The 25,777-nt window shown below is 42.4% G+C and overlaps 1 protein-coding gene across 10 annotated transcripts in view; it reads left to right on the forward strand.

Moving 5' to 3' along the window:
* LOC117272025 (myomegalin) overlaps positions 1-25,777 on the forward strand; it is a 62,529-nt gene that overhangs the window by 16,765 nt on the left and 19,987 nt on the right. For 8 of the 10 annotated variants that reach the window (XM_033650696.2, XM_078173264.1, XM_033650695.2 and 5 more), the window contains exons 1-13: positions 18,705-20,144; positions 22,308-22,445; positions 22,534-22,653; positions 22,741-22,833; positions 22,930-23,154; positions 23,245-23,403; positions 23,487-23,588; positions 24,135-24,272; positions 24,499-24,678; positions 24,908-25,102; positions 25,184-25,366; positions 25,451-25,567; positions 25,654-25,722. In XM_033650696.2, coding sequence (XP_033506587.2) covers positions 18,816-20,144; positions 22,308-22,445; positions 22,534-22,653; positions 22,741-22,833; positions 22,930-23,154; positions 23,245-23,403; positions 23,487-23,588; positions 24,135-24,272; positions 24,499-24,678; positions 24,908-25,102; positions 25,184-25,366; positions 25,451-25,567; positions 25,654-25,722 — 3,048 coding nt within the window. In that variant the 5' untranslated portion in view covers positions 18,705-18,815. Of the gene's footprint in view, positions 1-5,574; positions 5,652-9,372; positions 9,497-9,588; positions 9,747-9,838; positions 9,996-10,740; positions 10,795-18,704; positions 20,145-22,307; positions 22,446-22,533; positions 22,654-22,740; positions 22,834-22,929; positions 23,155-23,244; positions 23,404-23,486; positions 23,589-24,134; positions 24,273-24,498; positions 24,679-24,907; positions 25,103-25,183; positions 25,367-25,450; positions 25,568-25,653; positions 25,723-25,777 lie in introns of those variants that run through there. The other 2 variants (XM_033650698.2, XM_078173266.1) reach the window with 1 other exon arrangement.

The following is a 25,777-nucleotide window of genomic DNA, read 5'->3' on the forward strand; positions in this document are numbered from 1 at the left end:
ATTTTATTGTATCTGCTAAACATCTATGACCAGAACCACATCCATAATGGTCTGAAATTCAAAGCGGTGGTCTTTTCTGCAGAAATAACAGACCATAAAATGCCATAATTGACCAATCAGAATTGAGCATTCAGAGACAATTGAACAGCAACTATTTTGATAACCTTTCATTTATTTTTTCAAACAACAATGCCATATATTCCCTCGCTTCAGCTTCTCAATAGAGAGGATTTTCTGCTTTTCCTAATCTTACCGCATAGTAACCAGATTTTTTTTTTATTTCAGATTTTTCAGTATTCTATGAACTATTATAGACAAAATGAATGATAAAAAGGTAAATGCACTGCAATTGTATAGTGCCTTTCTAGTCTTCCGACCATGTAAAACCCTTTTACGCTACGTCACATTCACCTATTCACACACACACACATACACACTGGCGGCCGAGGCTACCATACATGGTGCCACCTGCTACTTAGTAACCATTCACACACTCTCATACATCAATGGAACAGCCATCAGGAGCAATTTGGGGTTCGGTAACTTGCCCAAGGATACTTTAACGTGCAGATTAGAGGAGTAGCGGATCGAATCACCAATCTTTTGATGGTGGACGACCCGCTCTACCTCTCAGCCACAGCCACCCCAATTAATAATCAATTCATAAAGATAATAATCTGCAAATTAATAACGAAAATAATCTCTTAAAGTGGCCCTACCAGAGCATGTAAATGGTTTAGTATGGAACATGGTAAAATGAGCAGCGTCATTAGCAAATTAAGAGTAAATTATAATATCTGTTAATGTGTGGTCAGTCACAGTGTTGCAGATGTGTTTGGTTTATGAGTGTCAGTGTTCCTACGTGCAGCCGTCTCCCTCCTCTTGCACAGTTTGGTTATTAGGGGATCTGTTGCTGAGGGCCGGCGGGCCAGGAGGGGCCAGAATAGCAGGTGCACTGTGATGGGGTGTCTATATATAGAGCTGTTTTCAAGATGGGAATATATCCCTCTTACTGTAAGCCAAGTTGTTGAAACACACACACACACACACACACACACACACACACACACAAACAGGAAAACGTGTTCCTCTTAGTGGGTGTTACATTATTTATTATTAGAGCCTTAAGGTGAATCATTTACTGTCATTAGTTATTCAGAGCACATGTCCAGTCATATGTTGCATAACTTCTATTTGCTGCTGGATTACTTTACTTATTGAGTCTCGAAGAGATTTATCGGTCTGAAGAAAATGAATTATCAATGTGAGCTTTGCGTCTGTGTCCTTAAAGAGCTTTAATAAACCCTGAGAAAAAGTGTTTAGATTTAAGACTTTAAAGCATATTAAACATTGTGTAAAGTTGTTAAAAGCGTTATTAACTGTGTAAAGACAGGTATATTTGCACGGCACATGCACTCTTAGATTAATACAGAAACAGATTATTAATAAAATATGCACCTTTTCTGCTTTACTAAACACAATTTCTGCCATCCTTTCTTACTGCACACGTGTACTTTAACAACAGTGATGAATTACACTATGATCTTTAAAAAGGTTGGGGTTTTTTTCTGCCTTTAAAGGAGCTCTATATGACATTCAGAGATTAATGAAGTAGCAAAGCAATACTTGTTATATAAGGATATAGCAGAGCAGAGAAGTCACGCTACCACTGTGTGTGTTTTAATATGAGCCTCTCTATTTATTATTGTGGTGTGGTCCAGCAGCACTTGTGAGTCAGGTTGCAACGGTATGAGATTTTCACGGTACGATAACGATGTCAGAAAATGTTGCAGTTTTACAGTATCACGGTTTTACAGAATTAATATTATTATCAGTCAGAACATGTATACCCTAGCAACCCTACATTAAGGATAGACCGATACATTGGCCGGCCAATATATCGGGCCGATATTTGAGTTTTTTACTTGTATCGGCATCGGCCAATACGTGCGTGGGTTCGCGGATTTATTTTTCCCTGGCACTTTTTTTCATTTGAAAGTATGTGGTTAAGTTGAACAAAGCTGTTGAATCCTACTGTGTACAGTAGTTGTTGTTTTATTTATGCTTCAGCTTAAATATTTGTTTATTTTATAAAGACATTACTGGAAGATTTAAGAGCACTGAACTCTTTTTTTTATTTTAATGTATAATAATAATAATAATAATAATATTCTACCTGTTCTACCTCAACTTTCCATCTTGTTTTAGTATTTTTTACTGTTCAATAAATGTTTCTTATTTTAAACTTGAGACCTGTAATATTTGTTATCATTGTGTCATTTTTTTGATGTAAATTGAGGGAGCAAAAGCAGTATCGGCCCCAAATATCAGCTCAAGAAAATCGGCAGTCCATAATCGGTCATTGGCTAAGGGTGATGGAAAAAAATCGGTATCGGCATCGGCCCTAAAAAATCCATATCGGTCTATCCCTACCCTACATGTGTATCCCTGTGTGCGTATCCCACTGGCTAGCTAGTTGCCACCACTCTGCACTGTGTTGATACAGTAAAAGCAGCGTATTGACCCACAGCATCATTGCTGAAGCGTAGTGCCTACCCTCTAGATCCACCAGAATAATAATGTTAGTTCTGTCATTATTTGTTGCCGATGTTTGCGCTGTTTGCTGTTAGCATCTCTACAGCTAGCCGCCAGGTCAGCCACCTCCATGTTAGCAACCATGTGCAGACAACCTGAATCAGACTCTGAATCATTGTACACAGCTCCTTTAAATAACCTAAAATGTGTAATTTCAGTCTGTGTTTTTGTTCCTGGATATTCGTCACTTTCTGATTTGACATGACCAGTTTATGTCAAAGTACTAAGTATGTGCACGTGTCACATGTGCAGAGTGAAGTAGTGAGCAGCAGTATGTGCATGTGTGAGCACTCGTGGTGCCTCTCAGGAACATGTATATGAGTCAGTCTCAGAATGAGTGTTGATGCACGTGTAGCCCGGCCCTCTGTGAGTGTTGAGGACATACAGCTCTCTGGCAGGGACAGGATAAGGTCAGCAGACTTGGATATGCTTAAAGAGGTGGTACAAGAAAGAAAGAGGGAAGAGAGGAGTGACACAGGGACAGAGAAGCAGCTGAATAAAAAATGATGGACAAGGGAAAGTGGACAATCAGTTCAAGCTGTAGTGATAGAACCAGCTCTCTGATGAATCCAGCAGACAGACAGACAGACAGACAGGCAGACAGATAAACTGTCCTCTCACTCTTCTCTAAGGTCGGAATGGAAAGAATGAGCTCTACCAATCCCGCTGTTTAAATCCTCTCCCCCCTAATGTAAGAGCTCTGATTGGCCCTAAAATGTCCCCTGTGGACCCCAGCAGGTAAATAAACAGTGGAGATTACCCTGTGGCCCCTGGGGTGAATATCTGAGCTGCCCTGAGTTCAGAAGGTCTAAATATACCGGTCATGACAGCACTGTCAGATGTTCTGTACTGATGATACACAACACTCACCAGCCCTGATTCACACAGCAGAGACGCACAGCTAAGTGTGTGATGAAGAGATGTAAGAAACAAAAAGTAGATTGAGATGTGAGAACAGGAGTAACACTTTATCCCATCATAATGCAACTTTCGACTTGTATTTTGTTATTTCCATCATAAAAACTAAAGACTTACCTCCAGTGGAGAAAAGTTACTTAGTACATTTATTCAAGTACTGTACTTTAGCACAATTTTGAAGCATTGTAGTTATAGTATTTCCAATTTATGAGGCAAATACTGTACTTTCCAATCCACTACATTTATTTTTATTAATTATACAAAATCTAAATCAACTAGTGAATTGGGATATATTATCAAGCCAGTGTTTCTCAAATGGTGTGCTGTGTTGCCATTCCAGGTGTACCGTGGGATTTTGTGATAACCACACATTATAACTGCAATATTCAACTGGGCCTATACAAAAAGTCATGAATTAATTTTCAATTGACTGTATCAGTATGTTGTGCGCCCCCATTTCCTAATGAAGAGGCAAACTCTAGCTAAAAACGTAATATAATTTTGTTTAATTTGAAAAACCTTCACAGGGAACCTATTTGTTGCCGTTCCTGCGGGGGAATTGTAAGTGTGTGACACATCAAAAGCCCTGATTGGCAGCCAGTGTGAGGGATGATAACATTTAAAAGGAGAAAGTCGTGAGTGAGACAATGGATCGCTTTGTTATACGGAGCAAATTGCACAAAGCACCAGCGAAGAAGACCTACCACCAAAAGAAAAGAGAAAAAAAACTACCAGCTACCTGTCTTTTTTTTTTCTATTGTCTTATGTCGTAATAAGAGTGATAACACATGTTATAGCAGCTATGGTGAACAGATATAAACACAGGTATGCCTCGAGATTTTAGCTTACCCTTTGGTGTGCCTTGGGCACAAAAAGTTTGAAAACCACTGGGTTACGCTACCCCACAATATATCTGTAAAATATATAAATAAAGTTACCAGCTGCAACCATAATGCATCACTGATTATAATCCAATGACATAATATATGTTATTCTGAAATGGGCCTTTCTGCATAATGAGTACTTACACTTTTGGTACTTTAAGTATATTTTGATGATTATACTTTTGCACTTTAACTCGTGTAACATTTTGAATGCAGGATCTTTACTTGTAACATAGTATTTCTACACTGTAGTATTAACATGTTCATTTAAGTACAAGATCTGAGTACTTCTTCCAACACTCCCTATTTCACAGAAGACATTTTGACTTTTTACTGCAAGAAAAGCACAGGTGAAACCGATTTTGTTAACGATGGCTCTCTTCCATCAGGTTAGCCACGCCAATGAGTCAACATGCACAGTACCAGGACCATAGAATTACTTCAGTTTGTGATGTTATCAATGACATCTGTGCTTTTCCTGTTATGACAAATCAAAATGTCTGCCATGAAAAAAGTATATTAGTAAATACCTTTCTTATAGGCCACACCCACATGGGTGTTTTCAGTTATTCTGGTTGATTACAGCTCACACAGTCCTGAGAGGAGGACTAATCAACCAATTAAGTGACAACACCTGTGTGGGTGAACCATGGGTGTGTTGCACATTTTTAAATTGATTATTTGACAATACTGTACAGCCCATCCTTGTCAATTTTACAGTTTCAGCATCTGAATTTTAAATTTCTGTCCTATTTTTTCTACATGAAAGACCTTTTGAAAACTAGATGATGCAAAGAATTAACAGGTCTGTTTGAATTACCAACCGTTTCTATAAAAAAATTCCAGGCCAAATGTACTGGCTACATGGACAGGCATGTGTTTTTTGTATTTCTGCAAGTATGACATTGTAAAACAATATATATTTTTAGTCCTTCTTATGCAATTGTAAGGAATTGCAGATTTTATAGATTTAAAAAAATACATCTTAAATGTTATGCCAATCACTGTCACAGGCATATTATAGTAACTAGCTTTCATCTACTGTCACTGATACTATGGTATAGTTGCTATGGTCATTTATCTGTTGCAAGATTTTCTGCTGGTTTCGAAGGAGATGATGAATTAATGATGTGTAATTATGACTGATGACTGACCCTCCTACTTTCATCTGTTGCAGAACATCGAGCTGAAGGTGGAAGTAGAGAGCTTGAAGCAGGAGCTCCAAGAGAAACAGCAGCTTCTGGACAAAGCACTGTAAGTCCATAAATACTATTCATTATTCATAATTATTGATTAATGTGCAAACTTGGGACCCATCAACTGTCAGTGTGCCAACACTTTACCCTCTGTGGGCAACGGCTAATATTTTCGGGGTTCCGGTGTAGCTAGCAGATATCAGTTTAATGAATATCCCAGCCAAGTCCCACTCAACCCGTCAATAATGTGATGACAAATGGAAACTGGAACTAAAATCTTGTACTGTAGCCAACAGATTCCGCGTGCATAAGCAAATATGTACTTATGGAGATTAAGTTTCCCAGCTTTTAAGAGTAAATATTTGTATCGAAAACAACACATACAGATACATAACCCCAAAGAGAACATTACACTTGAACGAGAAGTTAAAATGAATGGCTATCTTTGAAAGTGTCACAATGTAAAAGGTCCTCTCTGCACTTAAACGTCAGTCATGAATCCCAGACTAGACAGGCAGCTATCGACTGCCTAGCTTTATTCAAATACCCTTCATTAACAGACTGTTTAACGTAATGGGATCTAATTACATTGATGTTTTTTGGGGTTGAATTCACTTTGATTAATACAGTACATAATGTGTACCGCTGGGCAGAACCACAAGTGCTCCAGTAATTAATTCAGAGCTTCAACACTTTGAAGCTTGTTTGACTCAAAGGCTCTGATAACAAAGATGAATCCTCATTTATGCTCAACAGTCATCTGTCAGCCCATTTAACCTAGGAGTGTGTGTGTGTGTGTGTGTGTGTGTGTGTGTGTGTGCGCACCTCCATCTATGGGTGTTGGCTTCGTAGTCCTGTCTTGACTGCGGTAACACCTCACATCTCTCACAGCTCATATGTCATGCAGCAGCTGATAGAGATAACACACACACGCACACACGCACATGGCATTGTGGACACAAAAACCCTTCATGGGTAGGCGAATGAAACCCACACCTTAAACCCCTGACACGTTAGAAAAGTCTTGTTCAGGATTATTGTCGACAGGCTGCAACAACTGCTGGTTTTGTAAATGTGACATGATGATGAACCAGAGGATTCAGCTCAGGGGCGTCCATGAAAGCAAGTATCCACCCCGTTTCTGATTAGAATATACTGGTGTTTGAAGAGTTGTGTCAAGTCATATTAATAGTGATTATGTTTATCGGTAATTAAAGACAGGGAAGAGCCGTTAATGTTATTTAAAGACAATTGATAATCCCTTTTTGACACTGTTGATTCCTTAAAACAGATGTCCTCCTCTCCGTGTGGGGCTTATCTTGCTCCAGGATGGAGTCTGAACCTGCTGCAAAAGTGCAGTAGATTGCCTGGGTAATGTAGACATGAGCGGAGCTCTTTCTGGTTATTAGCCTGGTGGCATATCAGCTTCCACTCTATATTGCTTTCATAATAGTTGGCACTGTGCTACTGCTGAAATCGACAGAGATGCTGCTTAAAGGTCAGGACTGGCGACCTTTAAATCGGTGTAGTTCATCATCGGCCAACTGTTGATGCTCTTGGAAAGGATGAATTGTCTCAAATTACGGGTCTCTATTTTTGTTGCTGTTGTCACTCCCTCTCCTTATATTCAGTAGCATTGTCTGACCAACACTTGTTCTTGCCCCATTCTGAAGCACAGTCTTATCCCACAGTGTCTTAAATCTCAACCGCATGAACTCCAGGCCTCACAGCATTTCTCCGTAAATTGTTTGCAATGTTGACACACCAAGATTACTGAGGTCTCGCAGAAAGGCGGGCCCTAAACACTAAGGTCTTGTCCACGACACATAAAGCACATTTGTCCATGAGACAGACATTTGCATTACTCAGACTGGTTCAAAATATCCCAGTTATTTGAGCTGTTGCATGCGGTGGACAGAGTTAAAAATGTATGTAGAGAGGGTCCAGGACGGGACTCATGGCGACAGAGTGGCGTGTGCCATTCTGGGAGCAGAAATTCTGGGATAGCGTTGTTGACTGACTAAGTGATATAGACAGATGCTTGCACAGTTGGGGTCCAAAGGAGTGAGAGGAGCACTTACGTCATGAACTGGGAATGCAAAGAAACAGGATGTGTGGGGGGAATCACACATTTCAGAGAGTTTAAAATTTGCATGTGCATATAAATGTAGCTTTCACAGTGTGTATCAATTGTGTGTGACACCGTAAAGTGCAGGTTACCAACAACTGAAAGAAGGATCCAGATTGCATCCACTACTGTATCTGCGTCTTTCACCACTTTCAGACCATGTGAACATCACTAACCATCATAATAAAAGCCTACACCATGGGTGGGGCAACTTACTAAATCTCTGCTATAAGTGGGAGGGTATTGGGTTTCCCATGAGCACCGTAGCAGACAGGAAAGTGATGACATCATTGCTTCTTGGCTCTCCATCACGTTCTAATGCCGACCCCTCGGACTACATTTATTGGAAATTCTCCATTGGGAATAATCCCTTAAGATGTACCAGGGGGTCCTCAATGAAAATAATACAATATAAGCACAGTTAGACAAAACATTTAAAAAGAAAAAAGTGACAAGATAATTTAATAAATATGACCAAAAAAATCAAATATTAATGATAAAAAACACAAAATTTCAGAGGCAGCAGTAAGTAATAGTTATAAAACATAATTAAAACTGCAAGCAGTGATAAACGGGCCTTCACACGTGTCAGGCCTGAACTCTTATCAAGCATGAGAAACTTGGGGTAGATTGGATAATGTACAATTGCATTACAATAACTCCCCTTTTCATGGCGAAACACACAAAATGGCTGCAACGCCACTTCAGCGTCATTCCAGAAAAACTCAATCATCTGAATAAGCATCATCAAGATTTCAAGGTTTTTCAGACTCTTAAACTCTCAAACTTTATTGTCCATTCAATTTACATGAGATGGAAAATCTTGTTTGGTACTGGCAAAAAGACAAACACCTCACACAAAACAGCGACAGACAGACAACAAGTTCATAAATAGCAGTATCAGTACTCTAAAATTCACTGTACACACACAACGGTGTTAAAAGGTGTGGGTTAAAAGTAATTAAAAGCATTTATGTGTTAAAAGCATATTTGAACATATTTGAGGTCTAACTGGTCAATCCATGAGAGGGGAGTATATCAAAGTATAAAACATGTAATTTTTGGCTGCCAGTAGGTGGCGCAATGTCTAAAAGTCAATTATTATGGACATGTACAACCGATCATAAGACAGGGCATTTTTGAACAAGCAGAGAGATGAATTTAGAGTCACCAATTAACCTGCATGTCTTTGGACTGTGGGAGGAAGCTGGAGTACCTGGAGAAAACCCCACGCTGACACAGGGAGAACATGCAAACTTCACACAGAGGGGCTCCGCTACCTGGGGTTCAAGTGACCCTGTTGCTGTAAGGCGACAATGCTAACCACTGCACCACTGTGCCGCCCTTGGTATCATCCAGTGTCGGTTACATGAGTTGTATTGCAAGCTTCTTTCTTACAGTCAGTGAAAAGCAGTTTCTGCCAAGTATATATACAGTATATAGTATACATATATTATAGTGAAAATGAAACATCAGAGTCAAGCCATGGGTCCAGGTATTTGGTGTGTTTAACTCTTGGCCGTGATGTACCATCAAGACAGGTGATAACAATGAACAAGCTTTAGATGTGTGTGTGCGCATAGTTGATTTGGGAAATATTCAGTGCAATACCTCTGATCATTGCTGACTTGCCTCTTTCCCTGTTCAACAGCACAACAGCGGAGAGCTTGACCAATAACAATGAGGCAGAGCTGCAAAGAAGGTGTCGGGAGAGACAGCAAGAAATCGACCACATGGAGCAAGTGCTTGAGACCAAGATTCAGCTCCTGCAGGAGGTTTGTCCATTCACACCTTCCACTGTAGTTGATCTGACGTATAAATGTTCCAGATTTACAAACCATAACTGTTTATCTGTGTGTATTTGCAGGAGGCCCAGCTAGCACGCAGCGAGGCTGAGCGGATGGCCTCGCTGGCTGGATCACACTCCCATGCCTCCCTACTCTCCCTAGACACCCCCATGGAGGACATCCCAGAGGACGAGAGGCCTCCGAGCATCCTGTCCCCACCCAGCACCAACAAAGACAGGTGTAAACCACTAACAGATCTCCTCAACCACCACCAATGTCAAACAAACAACAAAGCCCTGTCTCACCTCTCATATCTCTGTCTGTGTTCAGGGTGATAGAGGAGCTGACGAAAGAGCTTTGCTCCAAGGAGGCGCTCATCACAGAGCTGAGCGGAGAGAAGACGACTCTCACACGCAGGGTGGGAGAGCTGGAGGCACAGGTCAAGGAGCTGTCTTCATCTCTGCTGCAGAAGGACAAGGATGTGGATGTAAGTACACATTTTAGTCCTGTTTTGGAAGACACCTAACATCAAAAACCCTCACTGGAAATGGTCTTAACAAATAGATACTAACAACTGACGTGATGGAACCCTTCGGGAGATGTATGGGCTAGTTATCCCATGTATGTAGAGCATATCAGTCCATCCCTGCACAATTTATAAGAGCCTTCTAATATTACTGCATTCCTCTGGACCACCATGTCTCCTCTGGCCAGACTTCTATTCTAGAAAGAGGCTCCTGAAGCAGCATATGTGACATTCCTAAACCCTATTTTAACAGCTACTAATGTGGGTCACAAGACCTATTTGCACGCACAAACTACTACTTGAACAAACACACAGCTGCAGCCCAGAAAACATCGGTAGGACACTGACGTTGTGTCCCCGGCCAAAAATGGTCCTGGTGAAATGCCAAAAACTGCGAGGTGGTTACGGGGTGAACAGCCAGATAGTGACGTTGTTTCCATGTCTAATAATGCTCCAGTTAGACCCTCTTTTAGCAACCAGAAAATATTGATCATATTATTGCTTTTAAAAAGCAAATGCACAGGTGCAAGTTTCGACACCCATGATGTATGATGTTATCTACAGAGAACAACAATTTGATATCTCTGTGGCTCATTTGCTCACTTTCCTGACCTGTATGTGTTCTCTTATTCTTGGGTTTGTAATTTTCTTTAATTCTTAGATTAGTACTTACAGTCAGTTAAATATTCTGTCTCCTCTGTTACAGTATTATCAGGAGGAACTTGGTCGAGAGAGGCTGCGCATCGAACAGGAGATGCAGGTATGTGGAGCTCTGGTTGGTTCATTAGTCTTCACGTGTTATTATAAGGTTCTCCACTAAGGGTCAGAGCAGCATCACAGTTGTCATTGTCTGATGTCAGACAGACTCTGCGTCCCTATGGAGAAGTGACACATAACATTTTCATACAGCAGTTGACTGCAGATAAAACATGACACATATTTAAATAATCTGGAAATGTCCTATAATATTTAAAATGGGAGGGAATCAGATCATTTGCAACACAGAATGTGAGAGGTTTTGGTACAGGACCAACAAACTGCATCCAAGTTCGTCCTTTTTTTCTAATGTTTCCACTGAAGAAAAGTGCAGTGTTTCCAAATACATAATACTGTCTCTGCAGAATGTTTTATGCAGAAATCAGCATGATAAAATAAATACAACTACTTTCTGTAATACAATGTCAACGTAAAAAGTACGTAAACATCCTGTGAAACATCCTGTGGTGAGCTGAAACTTTGCTCGTTGTTGTGCAATTGAACCCTGAATGTTTCATGAGTCATCCACAGTGGTTTGTTCCTCTAAAGCGAACAGAGGAGAGCAACGTGACGTTAAGAGAAAGTGCTGAGTGCTGTAATACTGCAATGCATTCATTAGGCATCATGTGAAAGATCTTTGAGAGGATTCATCTCATCACACAAAGTGCCAGAATCTCATTACGCTTACAGGCTTAAGCTGCACTGACGTCCCCTAGGACACATTTACTGTCCTGATGTCTAATGACACTGCAAATGGAGGGGGACCATTACCCTCACGTCAACTCCCTCTATCCAGAGGGAATCTTTACCATCAATTTGCAGTTCTATAAATTAATAATCACAATTACCTTTATTATTCATCTTTCTGGATGTGCAGTGTTGCTTCATGTTATTTAGCTACAGCCTGAGTGATACAGTGTTTGTTGCAAACATATTTGTTGTTGGGTGAGGCGCTTTAACTTGTAAATCAGTTGTGAGTGAAAGATGCAAATGTACTCACCAGGCAGGCTCTCTGCTCAGATTTCACAGTGGATGCATGTGTGCGTAGCAATTTGCATATGAGAGTGTGCGCCTTATGGTGGCCGATAAGGGAAAATGCACTACAACAGCCCAGAATATTTCCATGAGGAGAAATGGGCTGCAGCTTCAGAAATGATGCCAATTCTATATGAAAATCCAAAACAAATACAACAAAAATGTGCTGCAAATGAAAAAAAGTACTGCAGAGAGCCAAAACTAATACACTGCTCAAATAATTAAGGAAACACTTAAATGACACATCAGGTATTGATGTACAAATTATTGATGTTAAAAATCTTTACTGATGTACATTGTATAATTTGTTGAGAGAGAACGGGGCACTCATAACGGACCTGCCAGTTTTCATCTTCTGTTAAAGCTGCATGGTGCCGGGCTGTGAGCACAGGTCCCACTAGAGGGAGTCGGGCCCTTTTGCCACCATCATGGTGTCTTACAGTTTGGTCAGAGACATTTGCACCAGTAGCCTACTGGAGGTCATTTTGTAGGGCTCTGGCAGTGCTTCTCCTGTTCCTCCTCGCACAAAGGAGCAGATACCGGTCCTGCTGCTGGGTTGATGCCCTTCTACAACCCTGTCCAGCTCTCCTCGTGTAACGGATGGTCTCCTGGTATCTCCTCCATGCTCTTGAGACTGTGCTCGGAGACACAGCAAACCTTCTTGCAACCGCATGTATGGATGTGCCATCCTGGAGGAGCTGGACAAGGACAAGGACACTAGCAGAACACAAAGCTAGAGAAGAATCAGTCAGGAAGGATAAGGAGAGAGCAACTGTCTGTGGAAACCACATGTAAAACCATTGTCTTTTTGGAGGTTGTCTTGCTTTTGCCTCTCCATTGAATCTGTTGTCAAGACATAAACACACAAACCCCAAAATAAACGCAACAGAAAAATGCTACATATCCAGTCAATACAACAGAGGTTCTCCTAGCCTAGTGGGCCTAGGGGGAGCGCTAATTAGAAGCCTAGCATGACACTAACAACATATATCTGTTACCTTTTTATGATATTGTTAAAGACCACTTGCAGGGTGTTTGCTGCTCATGTAGTTGTTTTGGATTTTTCTGTGTGTTTTTAATTGACATTGCCTCTTGAGCTGCAGCACTTTTCTTTGAATAGAAATGTTTTTTGGGTTTTTATAGTACGATTTCCCTTGTTGGCCAATGTAGTGCATCGATTAGCGTGTACTAAAAAATTAAACAAAGCTGCGTAGTGTGTTCGATGATGGATGACTACACCATGTGCAGAACATTTAGTCACCAAAGGAACAGTGGGCTAGTGTCTTAGAGTGTGAAAGGCCAATAATTTACATATGATATGCAACTTTTTGTGTCTGAGTGTTTATGTAGATAAGAAAAGACAAAACCTTGATGTGAGTACGATGAGGAGAGGAGCTTTGCTTTTCTGAGGGCTGAAGTTGAACTGCCAGTGTGTTGAAATGCGGGTTTTCAGGTCAGAGCACATTAACAAAAGGGGGGGTGACAGTTGTTTGTTTGTTGGTGCATGTGTGTTTGGGGAAGAATGAGACAGCGTGTAGAGTTAAAAATAAGTATGGATACAACAGTGATTCCATATTATACAGTATACACATATTTTTGCATTTTAAGAATTTAAGGAAACACCATTGCAAACAAAAATTGTTTGCCATATTCTGTAACTTTAAATGACGTGTGTCTTTTACTGCGGTTAAATTATTCTAAATGTGGGCTTCAGTTAGTTTTTAGCAATATTAGTTCTGCAGCAGTGACAGAAACTGTTTATACGTCTACTCACAGAGCTCATGTGAGGGTCAGTGTGATAGGGGTCTTGAGTCTGTGTGTGTGTGTGCACATTCCCATGAGGCGCCTTCTTTTCATACATGCGTGTGTGCATGCAGGCATCTCGCTGGTTAGCAGTTTAGCGGCTCTGGTTTCAGCCGGGTTGTCGATAGGTCAGGTTGACCTTTGAGTGCTCAGCAACCCCGACACTGATATCAAGTTGTGTTGTTTCAGACAGACCCTCGGAATAAGAGCTCTTAATTAGTTCCCCAGACGACACAGCCATTTACATCAAATCTATGTCTGGAGTGAGAGGAAGAGGCACGGAAGAAATATCATCTGAAACCTCTTATGACAATTATTTCCAGGGTTTACTTCAAAAAAATAATTTGTGGTAATTGGTACACTGTGAACAACTGAACTCTTTATACATTTGCTTTACATATACAAAGTTGTGAACATCACATTTCATAAAACATCTGATCAAAAAGAAAAAGCAAACGTTATTTTCCGGCTGTCTGTGACCTCCTTCAGGCAAATTCTAACAAACACCCGATTTAGAGAAAATGACTCAGGCCCAGTAATTAACTTTCAAATAATCAGCAATCAAGGATCTTGAAGCAGACACAAGGTCCCACGCCTTTGACTCACACATTACCGAGGACACACAGGATCTGTACCCTAACCTGTCTGCAACAGAAGTGCTTTGAGGATGAAAGTATATGGATGGTCGACAGGAGATTTTGCACTGCATTATTTGCATGGAAGTCACAGCCTGACAGCATGACCATCTGTTTGCATGCCCTTGGGAAAAACAAAATTGTGGTCACTGCAGAGATGCACAGTCAAATTCAGGAGAAAGGCCCGCTTGTTTGAACATAACAGTCCAATCATTGTTGAAATATCTGCACCACGGCAACAAGGAATACAAATAAGACTAATTTTGAGGCAATAGCATGTTTTAACACAAGTCATGCTGGTCCGATGAGGTCATTATTAAAGGTCCAAAACCACCTCACCAATATGATTTAGTAAGCTCAAGAAAATGCTAGCAAGTCAACTTAGTGAGCTTTGTAAACATGCAACATTTCTCACACTAACATATGTATGTATTTATTTTTTTATTGATTTAGCATTAACCTTTTATAATGACAAATGCACAAGAAAGCAAATCTCAAAGTGATGTCTTAAAACTTTTTAAAGGTCCAGTGTGTAGGATTTAGTGGCATCTAGCGGTGAAGTTGCAGATTGCAAACCAACTGAAACGTCTCCTGCCAAGCGCACAAGGGACCAACGGGAAAACAAGAATAGCCCCATCTAGAGCCAGTCAGTACCTTTACATGCACAGTTAGGTTGAGCTACAGTTGTAGCACAACAAGGCCATTTAACTGTCCTACAGTCCTTTTCCCAGTATAGAAGCATGAGAGGGGAATTGATCAAAAGTATGTCAGACTCCGCTACGATTGGTGGCGATATGCCCTTTTTCAGTTTGTTAGTACTGGACCCTTTTCTGGTTGACCTATTACGTCAAAGACCAAACAATCCACAAACAAGTTAGCTACAGTTGGCTAGCAGCAAAACGGTATCATGGTGGACAACTTTACAGCTCTGTACATTTCATCCTTCCAAAAAATGCAAAGCACTAGATGTAGATTTTGCCGTGTTGTTAGTGGCCCCTTCTTCTGTTATGCATTTAATGCTTTCGACCTCCAGGTCAAAGTCTGGGGCAGATATTGTGGAGAGTAACTCCGAATTGCATTATCTGGGTGTTAGTCCGGCTTTGAGAAATTCGATTTAGTACGATTTCAGTCAAACTACTGTAACATGTTTACATGTATTTTAAAAGTCCAGTTTTAGTTGAACTGACACAATAAATCGATTTTCTCTAATGTCATGTAAATGCACTGAGTGTTTGGTTTGTCCATACCTGTGGAAACAACACGGCGGACGCCGTGAAACAGGATCCACTCCATGAATGGCTCATTCTAAGGCAACGAAAATGCAACAATTCTTATTATCAATTCTTTATGAACTAATGAAAACATAATCATGAATATTATATACCATTCCTGCCATTAGATGACCCTAAATCCTACACACTGGACCTTTAATTCAGCTACTATGAATACCTTAATAGACAGCACTTGTAACAGCAGTTATGTAGCTGTGACCCAAACTGACATTTATATATGAAAACTGACTCTGAAATTATAATGTTGTGAAGCACTGACTGTTTTGCTGCCAGTATGATAATAACCTCTATTCAGAGTTTGCCATCATAAATAACCTCAGGCAAGCTTTACCTCATCACACAGCAGCCATCTTTAACCGCTGATATGTGTTGTCTTGGTAACTGGTTTCAGTGCTCACTGATGATTATTTTTGCGGTAGAGAAAACATGATTTGATCTTGACTTTGCAGAGCCTCTTGTCTGATAAAATACCAATGAATAACTAAATGTGAGGCAACTGATCCTGAATACATGAATATAAACTGAATAGAGAATGAAAATCATTAGTTTCATTGGTCTGTTCTGTAGTTTGGAGCTACTAGTTTACATAGACGTTCCCAGTATAATAATAAAGGGTAAATCAGGGAGTGTTTATACTAACTCTTAATTTATACAGCAAAAGTTTTGTCTTATCTTTGAGTCCATGCCTCCGATATGGCCTAAAATGCTACACTGGGTATCAGCAAGTCTAAGAACCTATCTAATACCATGTCATTTCTTATTCATAAGCTTCAAAGTAGTTTCACACCCAGTTTTTAAATCGTGTAGAGTTAGCCATTAGCAAAGTGTCAGAAATTTGGCGATATTTGACACTGGAAAGTTCCACCAGTTAAGGGTTTAACTCGAGCAGCAAACTCCGGGGCTGACAAAAATGACAAAAAAAAAAATTATATATCTCACCTATCTGCATTTTGTTAAGGCTTAAAGTTACACATAATTAAGGGCGGGTCTGCTTTGAATGACAGACTGTCTGCCGATAGTGTCCTTGGATTCTCAGTCAGATATTCCATTCACCCACCCACCCAAATGATAAGCGCAAACATTTCATATCAATACAGAGTCAATAAGGTACTCAGTTTCGGTAGATACAAAAATTCAGGTATCAGAGTCAGTATATAGAAGGGAAAAATGGTAATGCAGCATCTCTAGTTTTTTCGGTTTTATTTCATATGTATTTATTTCTCTTTATTCAACCTTAATTTAAGGAGATCAAGATTAAAAATGTCATTTTCAAAAGTGTCCTGGCAAAGACAGGCAGCAACGTAAGTTACAGACAAACATAGAAGGAAAATAAAAGATAAAACAAGCAACATTAAACACAAAATGAGATTACTACATAGAATTTATGAAGAAATTATGTCAAAATTTGCTACAAGTGAACCATATGCAAAAAAAGGACAAAAATCAGAGGCAACTACAAAATACATCCTGATATGAGCATATAGATGATTGCATACAAAAATCCTTTAATAGTGCTTTGAAACGGCCGAGAGGAACCAATGAGTGCAAATTTAAGTCCTTCTGCAGAAGATTCCACATTTAAGGAGGTGCATAAGTCCTCCTTTGCCAAACTCCATGCTTACCCTGGGTAAAGACAATAAAAATGTTATGTGAATGGAGAGCATAGACGTTTTTAAAACATGCAGTACAATTTGAAGGAAAATACTGGAAAGTGGAAACTGGTTCTCGTCAACCCCTAGGCAGTGTGTGTGTGTGTGTGTGTGTGTGTGTGTGTGTGTGTGTGTGTGTGAGACACAGAGTGAGAGAGAGACTCCATTAGTAAGAATCTGACATTGTGCTGTATATGTGGCTGTCCATTTGATTTTCTTAATCAAAGAACAGACTGTAATAGAAGAGTCTACAATTGAACAGAAAAAATAATCACATGGCAACACATACAGCATTTTGTACAGGGCATCTAGTGTGGTAATGTGTAAATTTTGTACATAATTATCATATTGTAAAATATAATATCTTATAAGAAGTATTAGGCTTACATTGTAAACCTTGTACGACATGCTGTGGTAAAACTGGACATACCAATTACAAAAATAGACAAAAACACATTAGAATAGAATTGAATAGAAAGAATAGAGTCTATCTCTACTCTTTAATTTTACAGAGCGTCACTAATGTTACCATGTTAACTGAGCATTTCACCTGTTCAGTCAGGCGCACAGAGCTTAGTAACCCGGGCAGGAGGAAGTAACCGACTCCCAGGGGAGCATCACTTTGTCTCCTCACCAATAAACCCCAAATAAAAATAATATTCGCTGATTTTACATTTTATTGTGTGTTTTAAAGTCACAATGGTCGTTTTAAATGTGAATCATTTTAGATATTAATTCATGGACATCTCTGCATGGCTGCACCGTGCTTCTCCACCCCCGTATTCTCTGAATGGTGCGCTCCACCGCTGCAGGTCTGGTTCAGGCAGACACATCGTTATCAGCCCGGAGGATCTCCGACCGCACGAAGCACGGACCCCGGAGAGCGCGTGTTTGCCTCTCTGGCTGTCGGTAACGGCTCTGAAATGAATGAAGAGTCCCTTCTTCAGACGCAGACACCGGGGAAAGACTCAGAGGACTGTCCCGGGACGCCTGTAACCGCTCCGTGTCAGTATCCGGATTATTACCGATCCCTGGTCATTATTAACCTGACGGCGCGAGGTGCGGCTCGTGTGTCCGTGACAGCCGGCTGATGGTGCAGAGGCGCGTGCGGTGCGGCTGGGGACTGCGAAACAGCGACTTGGTGACAGCGCGAGGACGATATCCAGATAAATGCTGCATCTGATTGAAGAGACATTCACATGACTTGGCTGTGGGAGTATGCGCCATAGCCCCGATGCACCTGCTCCTCCAACTCCTGCAAATCAATCAGTGATCCCGGGCTGATGGATATTTTTTAATGAAACTCACAATATCTGTTAATTTATTGTTACCTCGTGGTTTTCAGTCCTGCCAAAAACCTCATGTGCAACCATTTTCTACAAGCTTCTCCTCGTCTACCTCATTTAATTTATTGTTAAGCCATTGAATTTAATGCCACTGCAAGAACTGATGTCACAAGGAGCTTTACACTATTTCAGATTTAAAAGAAGGCTATTATCATGCACTGAACGCATGTGTTCACTCTGATGCAGCTTTTGTGGCATCAAATTCATCACAGGGATTCAGGTGTCCTCAGATTAGAGTAAATAGGGTTCATTATAAACCTGTGGAATGCTCGATCTCAAGATGAAGGAGACGTGTCGCATCTGTGGAAGGGAGCTCTGCGGTAACCAGCGGCGATGGCTCTTCCACCCTGCCCCCAAGCTCAACCTGCAGGTGCTGCTGTCTCACGCGCTTGGACGAGAGGTGACCCGGGATGGCAGGGGAGAGTTCGCCTGCTCCAAGTGCACCTTTATGCTGGACCGCATGTACCGCTTTGACACAGTGATCGCGCGTGTGGAGGCCCTGTCCATCGAGAGGCTGCAGCGGCTCCTGCAGGAGAAACACCGGCTGAGGCAGTGCATCGGTGGGCTCTACCGGAAAACTAACTCAGAGGAGGGTGCTGTGACATCACCTGGAGGTAATGAAGGACCAGGGGATGGGATGGTGGACATTTCAGGTCTTACTCATGCAAAATACTGCGCCCTGCTCCAGGATGATCTGGTCTACTCTTTGTACGAGTCCTGGGCTGATGACAGCCTGGACTGTCCACATCACCAGCACCACCACCCTCAGTGTCCTGCTGGTCCAGGGTCAGAGGTCACAGTTGCAGGCTCACATCGTGTTCACAGCACTCCCAGGAGGTGTCGGGGATGTTCCTACTGGCGGGTGGCGGACTCTGACTATGAAGCAGTTTGTAAGGTGCCCAGGAAGCTGGCACGGAGTATTTCCTGTGGGCCATCAACCAGATATTCAGCCAGTGTTATTGGAGGGAGTGTGACTGGAGGAGTGGGAGGTGTTGGAGGAGAAAGAAACAATGTGCAGGATTCAGAAGAACCCCCCTCTTCTCTAACTCTGGTCCCTGGTTCTCAGGACCCCTCGAAGACGTCAGACAGTGATCGCACCCTGGCTGGACGAGCCAGCTCCAGCCCCTCTATCACATCCTTAGAGACAACTGAAGACTACAATCAGCCTGGGGCCATAACAGATGGGCCGCTGAGCTCCCCCAGGGAACTAATAGATGACCCGATATCCGACTCCCTCTCTGAGGAGCACATGGGAGCCCCACATGGCCAAGCCTCACCTGCACCCAGCCTCTCTCTGGCCCTCTGTTTGTTGCAGAGCTACGCTGTGTACCGGCCAGTCCTGAGCTTGAAGGGGAGCAAGCTGCCAGTGCTGCGCCGACAGAGCTCCAGCAATGGAGGTTCGAGGCTTAGCTTCCCTGATCCTGTTCTGGGAATGTCTTACGGAACTCCAGTGGGAGAAAGAGAAAACCACATGCCAACACCTGAGCTGGGGACGCCTCTGATCAGCGTGATGGATCAAGATCTGAACCTGGCTTACATGGAAGAGTTATTGGAAGATTTGTACAGAGAGTATCCTACCCCACGCCCTCACCAGGTATAAACCCTCCACAGGGATGGTGGTGGTGATGAATACAAGGATTTTACTACTGCAGGATGATGGCACACAGTGGGGTAGCGCATTTTTGCTTATGCACTGCAGATTTGCAGTATCTGCAGCAACCCAACAGGCTTTGATGCTTGATGTGCAGCCTGCCGACGAATCCAGCATCCTCACCATTTTTTTTATACCTCAATTAGCCTCATAATCCCACTGTCAGTCACTTAAATCCTGCCTGCAGCTTCTCCAACAAGCTTTTACCCAGGAGGATGTGAGCTCCAGTGCTGTGTGTGTATATTTGTGTGTGTGCACTCAGTTGCCTGTGTGTGGGAATACATTACATGAGCAGTCAGGTGAGGGTAAGCTGTGACACTCAACATGCCCTAATTACCTAGTGTTTGTGTGCGTGGGAGTCAGCACGCACAAAGAGATCATGACTCATGTCAATAAAGAAGAAAGCATCTAGTGAAAGCACAGTTATTTTGACATTGAAGTATAAATATCTACAACCAATATACTTAAAAGGTTTTAAATTAAGATTTCAAAGGCTCCACAGTGACTTCAATCACAGCTGCCAAATTCTCTAAAGCATGAACACACCCTGCACACAAATGAGTCTCCCAGTTTTTCCAGTCACAAACTGGTATGTTTCAGCACAGGATTTTCTGCTCAACTATGCCAAGTGTGCAATACTTAAATTCCTCAAACAGAAATTCTCAGCAAAAGTATTTGCAGGGTGAGTATTTGTCTCTGTGTGATCTTCAGGGCCGGGGCTGCTGACTGAAGTAGGTTACATGTGGGGAGACATTAAGACAAAGTGGCTCAACTACTGGCCTATTTTTACTCAGAACCCTTGAGGCAAAGTGATCCACGCAATGTCAGACCATCCTATCATCTCAGCTCTGGTTGGCTAGTACAGTACCCCTATTTATGATATGTTAATGTAATCATTTCTATAAGAAAATGAAAGCGTTAATTTAATCTCGGCTACATGATCACAAATCAATTTTGGTGTATCAGAGTTAAAGTAAGTGTGTCGTAATGGCATCCTTCCTCTGGCAAGTGAAATTTGGAAACAAGGTTATGTAAAGATAATGTGGCACAGGGCACTTACAGCACGCTCACTTGTGCCAACTCATGCATGCAGACACTCTCACACCGCTCCAGAGGCTCTTTCCCTGTCATGGCTTTTTACAAAGTACACACATGAATGAGCAGAGTTTGTGAATGTTGTACGCATATTACACAATCCATTGTGAAAGCTATGTAGCCTGCAGCCTCTGTATTTCTCATTAATTTGAAACAAAAGATCCTCCTCACAGATAATTCAGCTGCTGGATTCAGTCGGGAGAGCTGTATTTTTTAACCTGGACCCTATTTTCACAGGGTTTTGTGTCGAAGTGACTAAAGGGAACAGCAGTTTTTGAAATAGGTCCAGTATTGAGCCAGGGCGCTGTGCCATCAATGTACATCCACTAAAGTGCTTGTTTTTACCACCAACAGGCACAGATTATTACTTTCAATGTCTGACATCATTATGGAAAGGATCCCCTTAGAGAAAAAGCTTTTTATTAGCTTTTTGTCAAACCAGAAACAGCCACAAAATTGTTATCACCAAACCCACCAGACTCCATTCAAATAAAGAGTAATTTTAGCTCTGTAAAATCCACTTTATTTAACAAAATAAAACTCACAAAAACCATCTTGATTCATCTGTTCACTGTTCCAACCATCACCAACTCTAGTTTGGTTGAAATAAACCCTTAATTCACCCAGTTAGATTTGAAAATGTGCTGGCTCTACACCTGCTTAAATTACTGTTTATTTAAATGGACTCTGGTGAGGTTGATGATGGCAATTTCAGGGTTGTTTCTGGTTAAACAAAACGGCTCTTACTTCTTCTCTCTCTGTAGGGATCCTCTCCATAATGTTGTCAGACACTTAGAATAACAATCTGAGTCTATTAGTGGCAAAACAAACACTTTTAGTAGTAGAGTGGTTTCATTGCAGCCTGTTTCATCACATCCTGCAGCACTCTTTCTCAGTGGAGCATTTTCAAATCTTGCTATCTCCATTAGTCACTTAGACACAAAAAACATGCACAGCGAGTTGTTATATAACCTGAAACCCTGACATCTTACCTTATTCTCTTTATCACAGAGCCTCGTCGAGGAGCAGCAGAGTCAGCTGAACCAGTATGAGTGTGCAGCTGGTCAGTGTGTCAGTGAGCTGCAGAAAGCCCAGCTCCAGGTCCAATCCCTGCAGGCCAAGATCCAGGAGAGCGAGGCCAATAATATGGTATGCCTCATTACAGTTAGATTTGTTTAATAAACTCACATCTGAGAGCTGACAGCAGGTTAACAGTGTTACCTGTTTCCATCTTTAGAAGCTGCAGGAGAAGCTGAATGAGATGGAGTGTGAGCTGCGTTCAATCCGCCAGGCTGCTCAGAGTCAGGAAAGGACCATTCAGGGTCTCACAGAGTCCATCAGCACCAAAGACAGTGAGGTGAGTGTTTGTGTTTGTTTGTCAACCCGTGTGAGATGATACCTGCATTTGAGAAGGTACTCATACCCATGATTATTCTGCCTAAAGGCCCAGGAGCTGTACCGGCTGATGGACGAGCAGAACACCACACTGTGTAAGCTGAGAGAAATGGTCCACCGCCATCAGCTTGCTCAACACAAGGTGAGACATGGTGCAAACCCTGATCCAGGATCATTCCTTACAGGTAGAAATCTTGTCTCCAGGCTGATTACATATTGGTCTGTGGTCAATCTTTAGGCTCCGGAGGGGGTCAGCGAGTCCTTGACGCTCGCCCAGCTGCAGGGTGAGCTGGTTGGGGTGCAGAGCTCCCTGTTCTCCCTTGGTCTGGAGCTGGAGGCCAGCCAAAGGAGTCTGAGACAGAGCCAGAGGCAAGGAGATGACCTGTCGAGGTTTAAGGACAGACTTAACTCTGATCTACAGGAGGTGCAGCAGCACAGGGAGGTCACTGAAAAGCACAACCAGGTTAGTGCCTTTGTGAATGTGTGAGTGCGAAAGAAAGTCTTTGAAGTATAAAGAGTGCAGCGTGTACAACCTCTCGTCTCCGTGCCGCAGGACCTGCGCTGTGCCCTTCACAAAACTCGCACTGAGCTCCAGGCTAAAGAAGCAGCTCTGAAGGAGGCCGAGGCAGAGAGACACACTGTGGTGCAGGAAAAAGACAGGAGCATCACACAGCTCAAACGCTCTCTGCAGGACAAGGAGCAGCAGTTAAAGGTAACTTGCACAAAGCCAGTTGCAGTTAGGTGCACGCACATGCACACACTTCTGACCCTGTCTAAAAACCTTTGTATCCGTAGGAGTACTCAGAAATGCTGGAGTCAACAGGAAGCTCCAAACCAAGAGATGCTCTGCTGGAGAAACTGAGAGAGCGTATTAAAGACAGAGACAGAGCTTTGGAGGTAAACACACACACATTTACAGTATATACACACCAGGGACTTAAATTAATGTCAGCTTGGTGGAAATAGTGAGACGACCCTAGCTACTGTTCCAAGTGTACCATATACTGTGTGATTAATGCGACAGACCTCCGTGGTGTACACTCAGTGCAGGGGAAAAACCAGTGTGTGCATCTTGCAGCAGTTAAACGAGCCAGTGGTAGACAGCATTGCAAACTCCTCCTAAATCAGTAGGTCAGCAAAAAATTAACAGCCAGCGTAGAAAAAAATCTTGGTGGGAATAGTTAGGGAGAAATAGGAGAGAAAACCTCACCATCTTTTTTAAGTCAGACCGTACAGAAGTGGAACATTTACCCTAAAAGGATCACAGTTTTAGATGATGGTGGTGCTCCCTAACAATGTTAATTTCATGCCCTGACTCATTTGATTTAAGTGGTGTAAAGGAACATGAGCTTACAGCACACCTTCTCAGGACATGATGAATATCACAGTTCAGGGCGCCCAGAATAGCAGCGGTGTGATTTTCTCCCCCTCTGCCATCTGCAGCGCTCCATCGACGACAAGTTCCGCTGTGTGGAGGAGCGCGAGGGCCAGGTGAGGAGGCTGCAGCTGGCCCTCAGGGAGAAGGAGCGAGACCTGGAGAGACTCCGCTGCATCCTGTCCAACAACGAGGAGACCATCACGGTACGCTCACTACACACAATACAAACATGTCAGACCCGCCAGCTTCTATTATGAACACGGAGACTGTCCTATAGAAAGTAACGTTATTGAATCAAAAGAGATAGTGTTGATATAAAATGAGTATGCATTTTTTTGCTACCAACTTTACACTATTTAAAGGACTACTTCACCCCCGGGTATTATATTTTCCTTTCTGTGTGGTTACACCTGTGATTGTGATCGTCAGAGTCTGGATGCCATGGTGCGTGGCAAAGAGCTGGAGCTAGAGCAGGCGGCAGAGGCCTACAGGAACCTGCAGTGGCTGAAGCAACAGAGCGAGGAGAAGGAGAGAAACACCCTGAGGGAGAAAGACACCATCATCAACCAGCTACAGGCAGCTCTACAGACGCACAGCCAGGAGGCACAGGTAATACACCAGCACACACACATTCATTTATTACCTTTATTGTCATGGCTTCCAATTGTTTGCTGTGGTATTTTTAAAGCTTTGGAAAGCAGTCTATGTAGACAGACCTGAGCTGCTTGTTTTCACTTTCACAAATACAGCAGGTGTGCTGAAACAGGCTTTTCTGGGTGTATGTTGTTCTGTGGTTATGTGTGTGTGTGTGTGTTTATGTGGGTGTGTGTGTGTACAGGATCTGACAGCCGCCCTTGTTGCCAGAGTTCAGGCTGGTCCCACTGAGGTTGTAGAGGAGTTGAAGGCTCGGCTGGCACTGAAAGAAAAACTCTTCCAGGAGCTGCTGTCAGACCGCAGTCGTCAGTCTAATGAACACCAAGCGCAGGTCCAGGACATGCTGAACACTCTCAGCTCCAAAGACCAGTATCTACAGGTGTGGTTAATGGTTACTGAAATGCATAGTTATATAGTGCCCAACATAAAGCTTTTAACCTCTTCACTGTCTCTGTCTCAGGACTACTCCTACAGGCTCTCCCTTGTGATTAGTGAGCGGACCAACCAGCTGCAGGAGCTACGCAGACATCTGTCCTCAAGGGAGCAAGAGCTGTCTGAGCTGAAACAGGACAGGGAGAGAGAGATGGGAGGAGAGACAGAGCATCTGAGGAGTCTGCTCAAAGAGAAAGAAGCCTTCATCAAGGTACCCGCTCATTCATTTCCACTTGGACTGTCTCCCTCAGTCATCTCCTGTACACCTGATCTTAACTTACACTTCCTTCGTCAGGAGCTGATGCAGAGCCACGAGGAGGCGATGCAGCCATCTTCTAAAGAGAGTGAGGCAGAGATGAGGGCTGTCCAGGAGGAGCTGCAGCTGGTACTGAAGAAGGAGAGGGAGGCTCAGGTACCTGTGTGGACTTTATGATGATGCATAAAAACAATCCTTTTTGTAAATCTCATGAGTCATATCTTTGTGCCCTCTCCCTGCAGAAGGAGCTCTCTGCTCTGCGTTTATCTTTGGCTCACCAGCAGGACACCAAGGACAACACAGATCATCAAGTAGGATTTTGTTTCATTCTCAGCCAGTAAGAAAAGTATTTGGCTGTTTGTGCTG

The sequence above is a fragment of the Epinephelus lanceolatus genome, chromosome 12 (assembly GCF_041903045.1).
Source record: "Epinephelus lanceolatus isolate andai-2023 chromosome 12, ASM4190304v1, whole genome shotgun sequence".
Lineage (NCBI taxonomy): Eukaryota > Metazoa > Chordata > Actinopteri > Perciformes > Serranidae > Epinephelus > Epinephelus lanceolatus.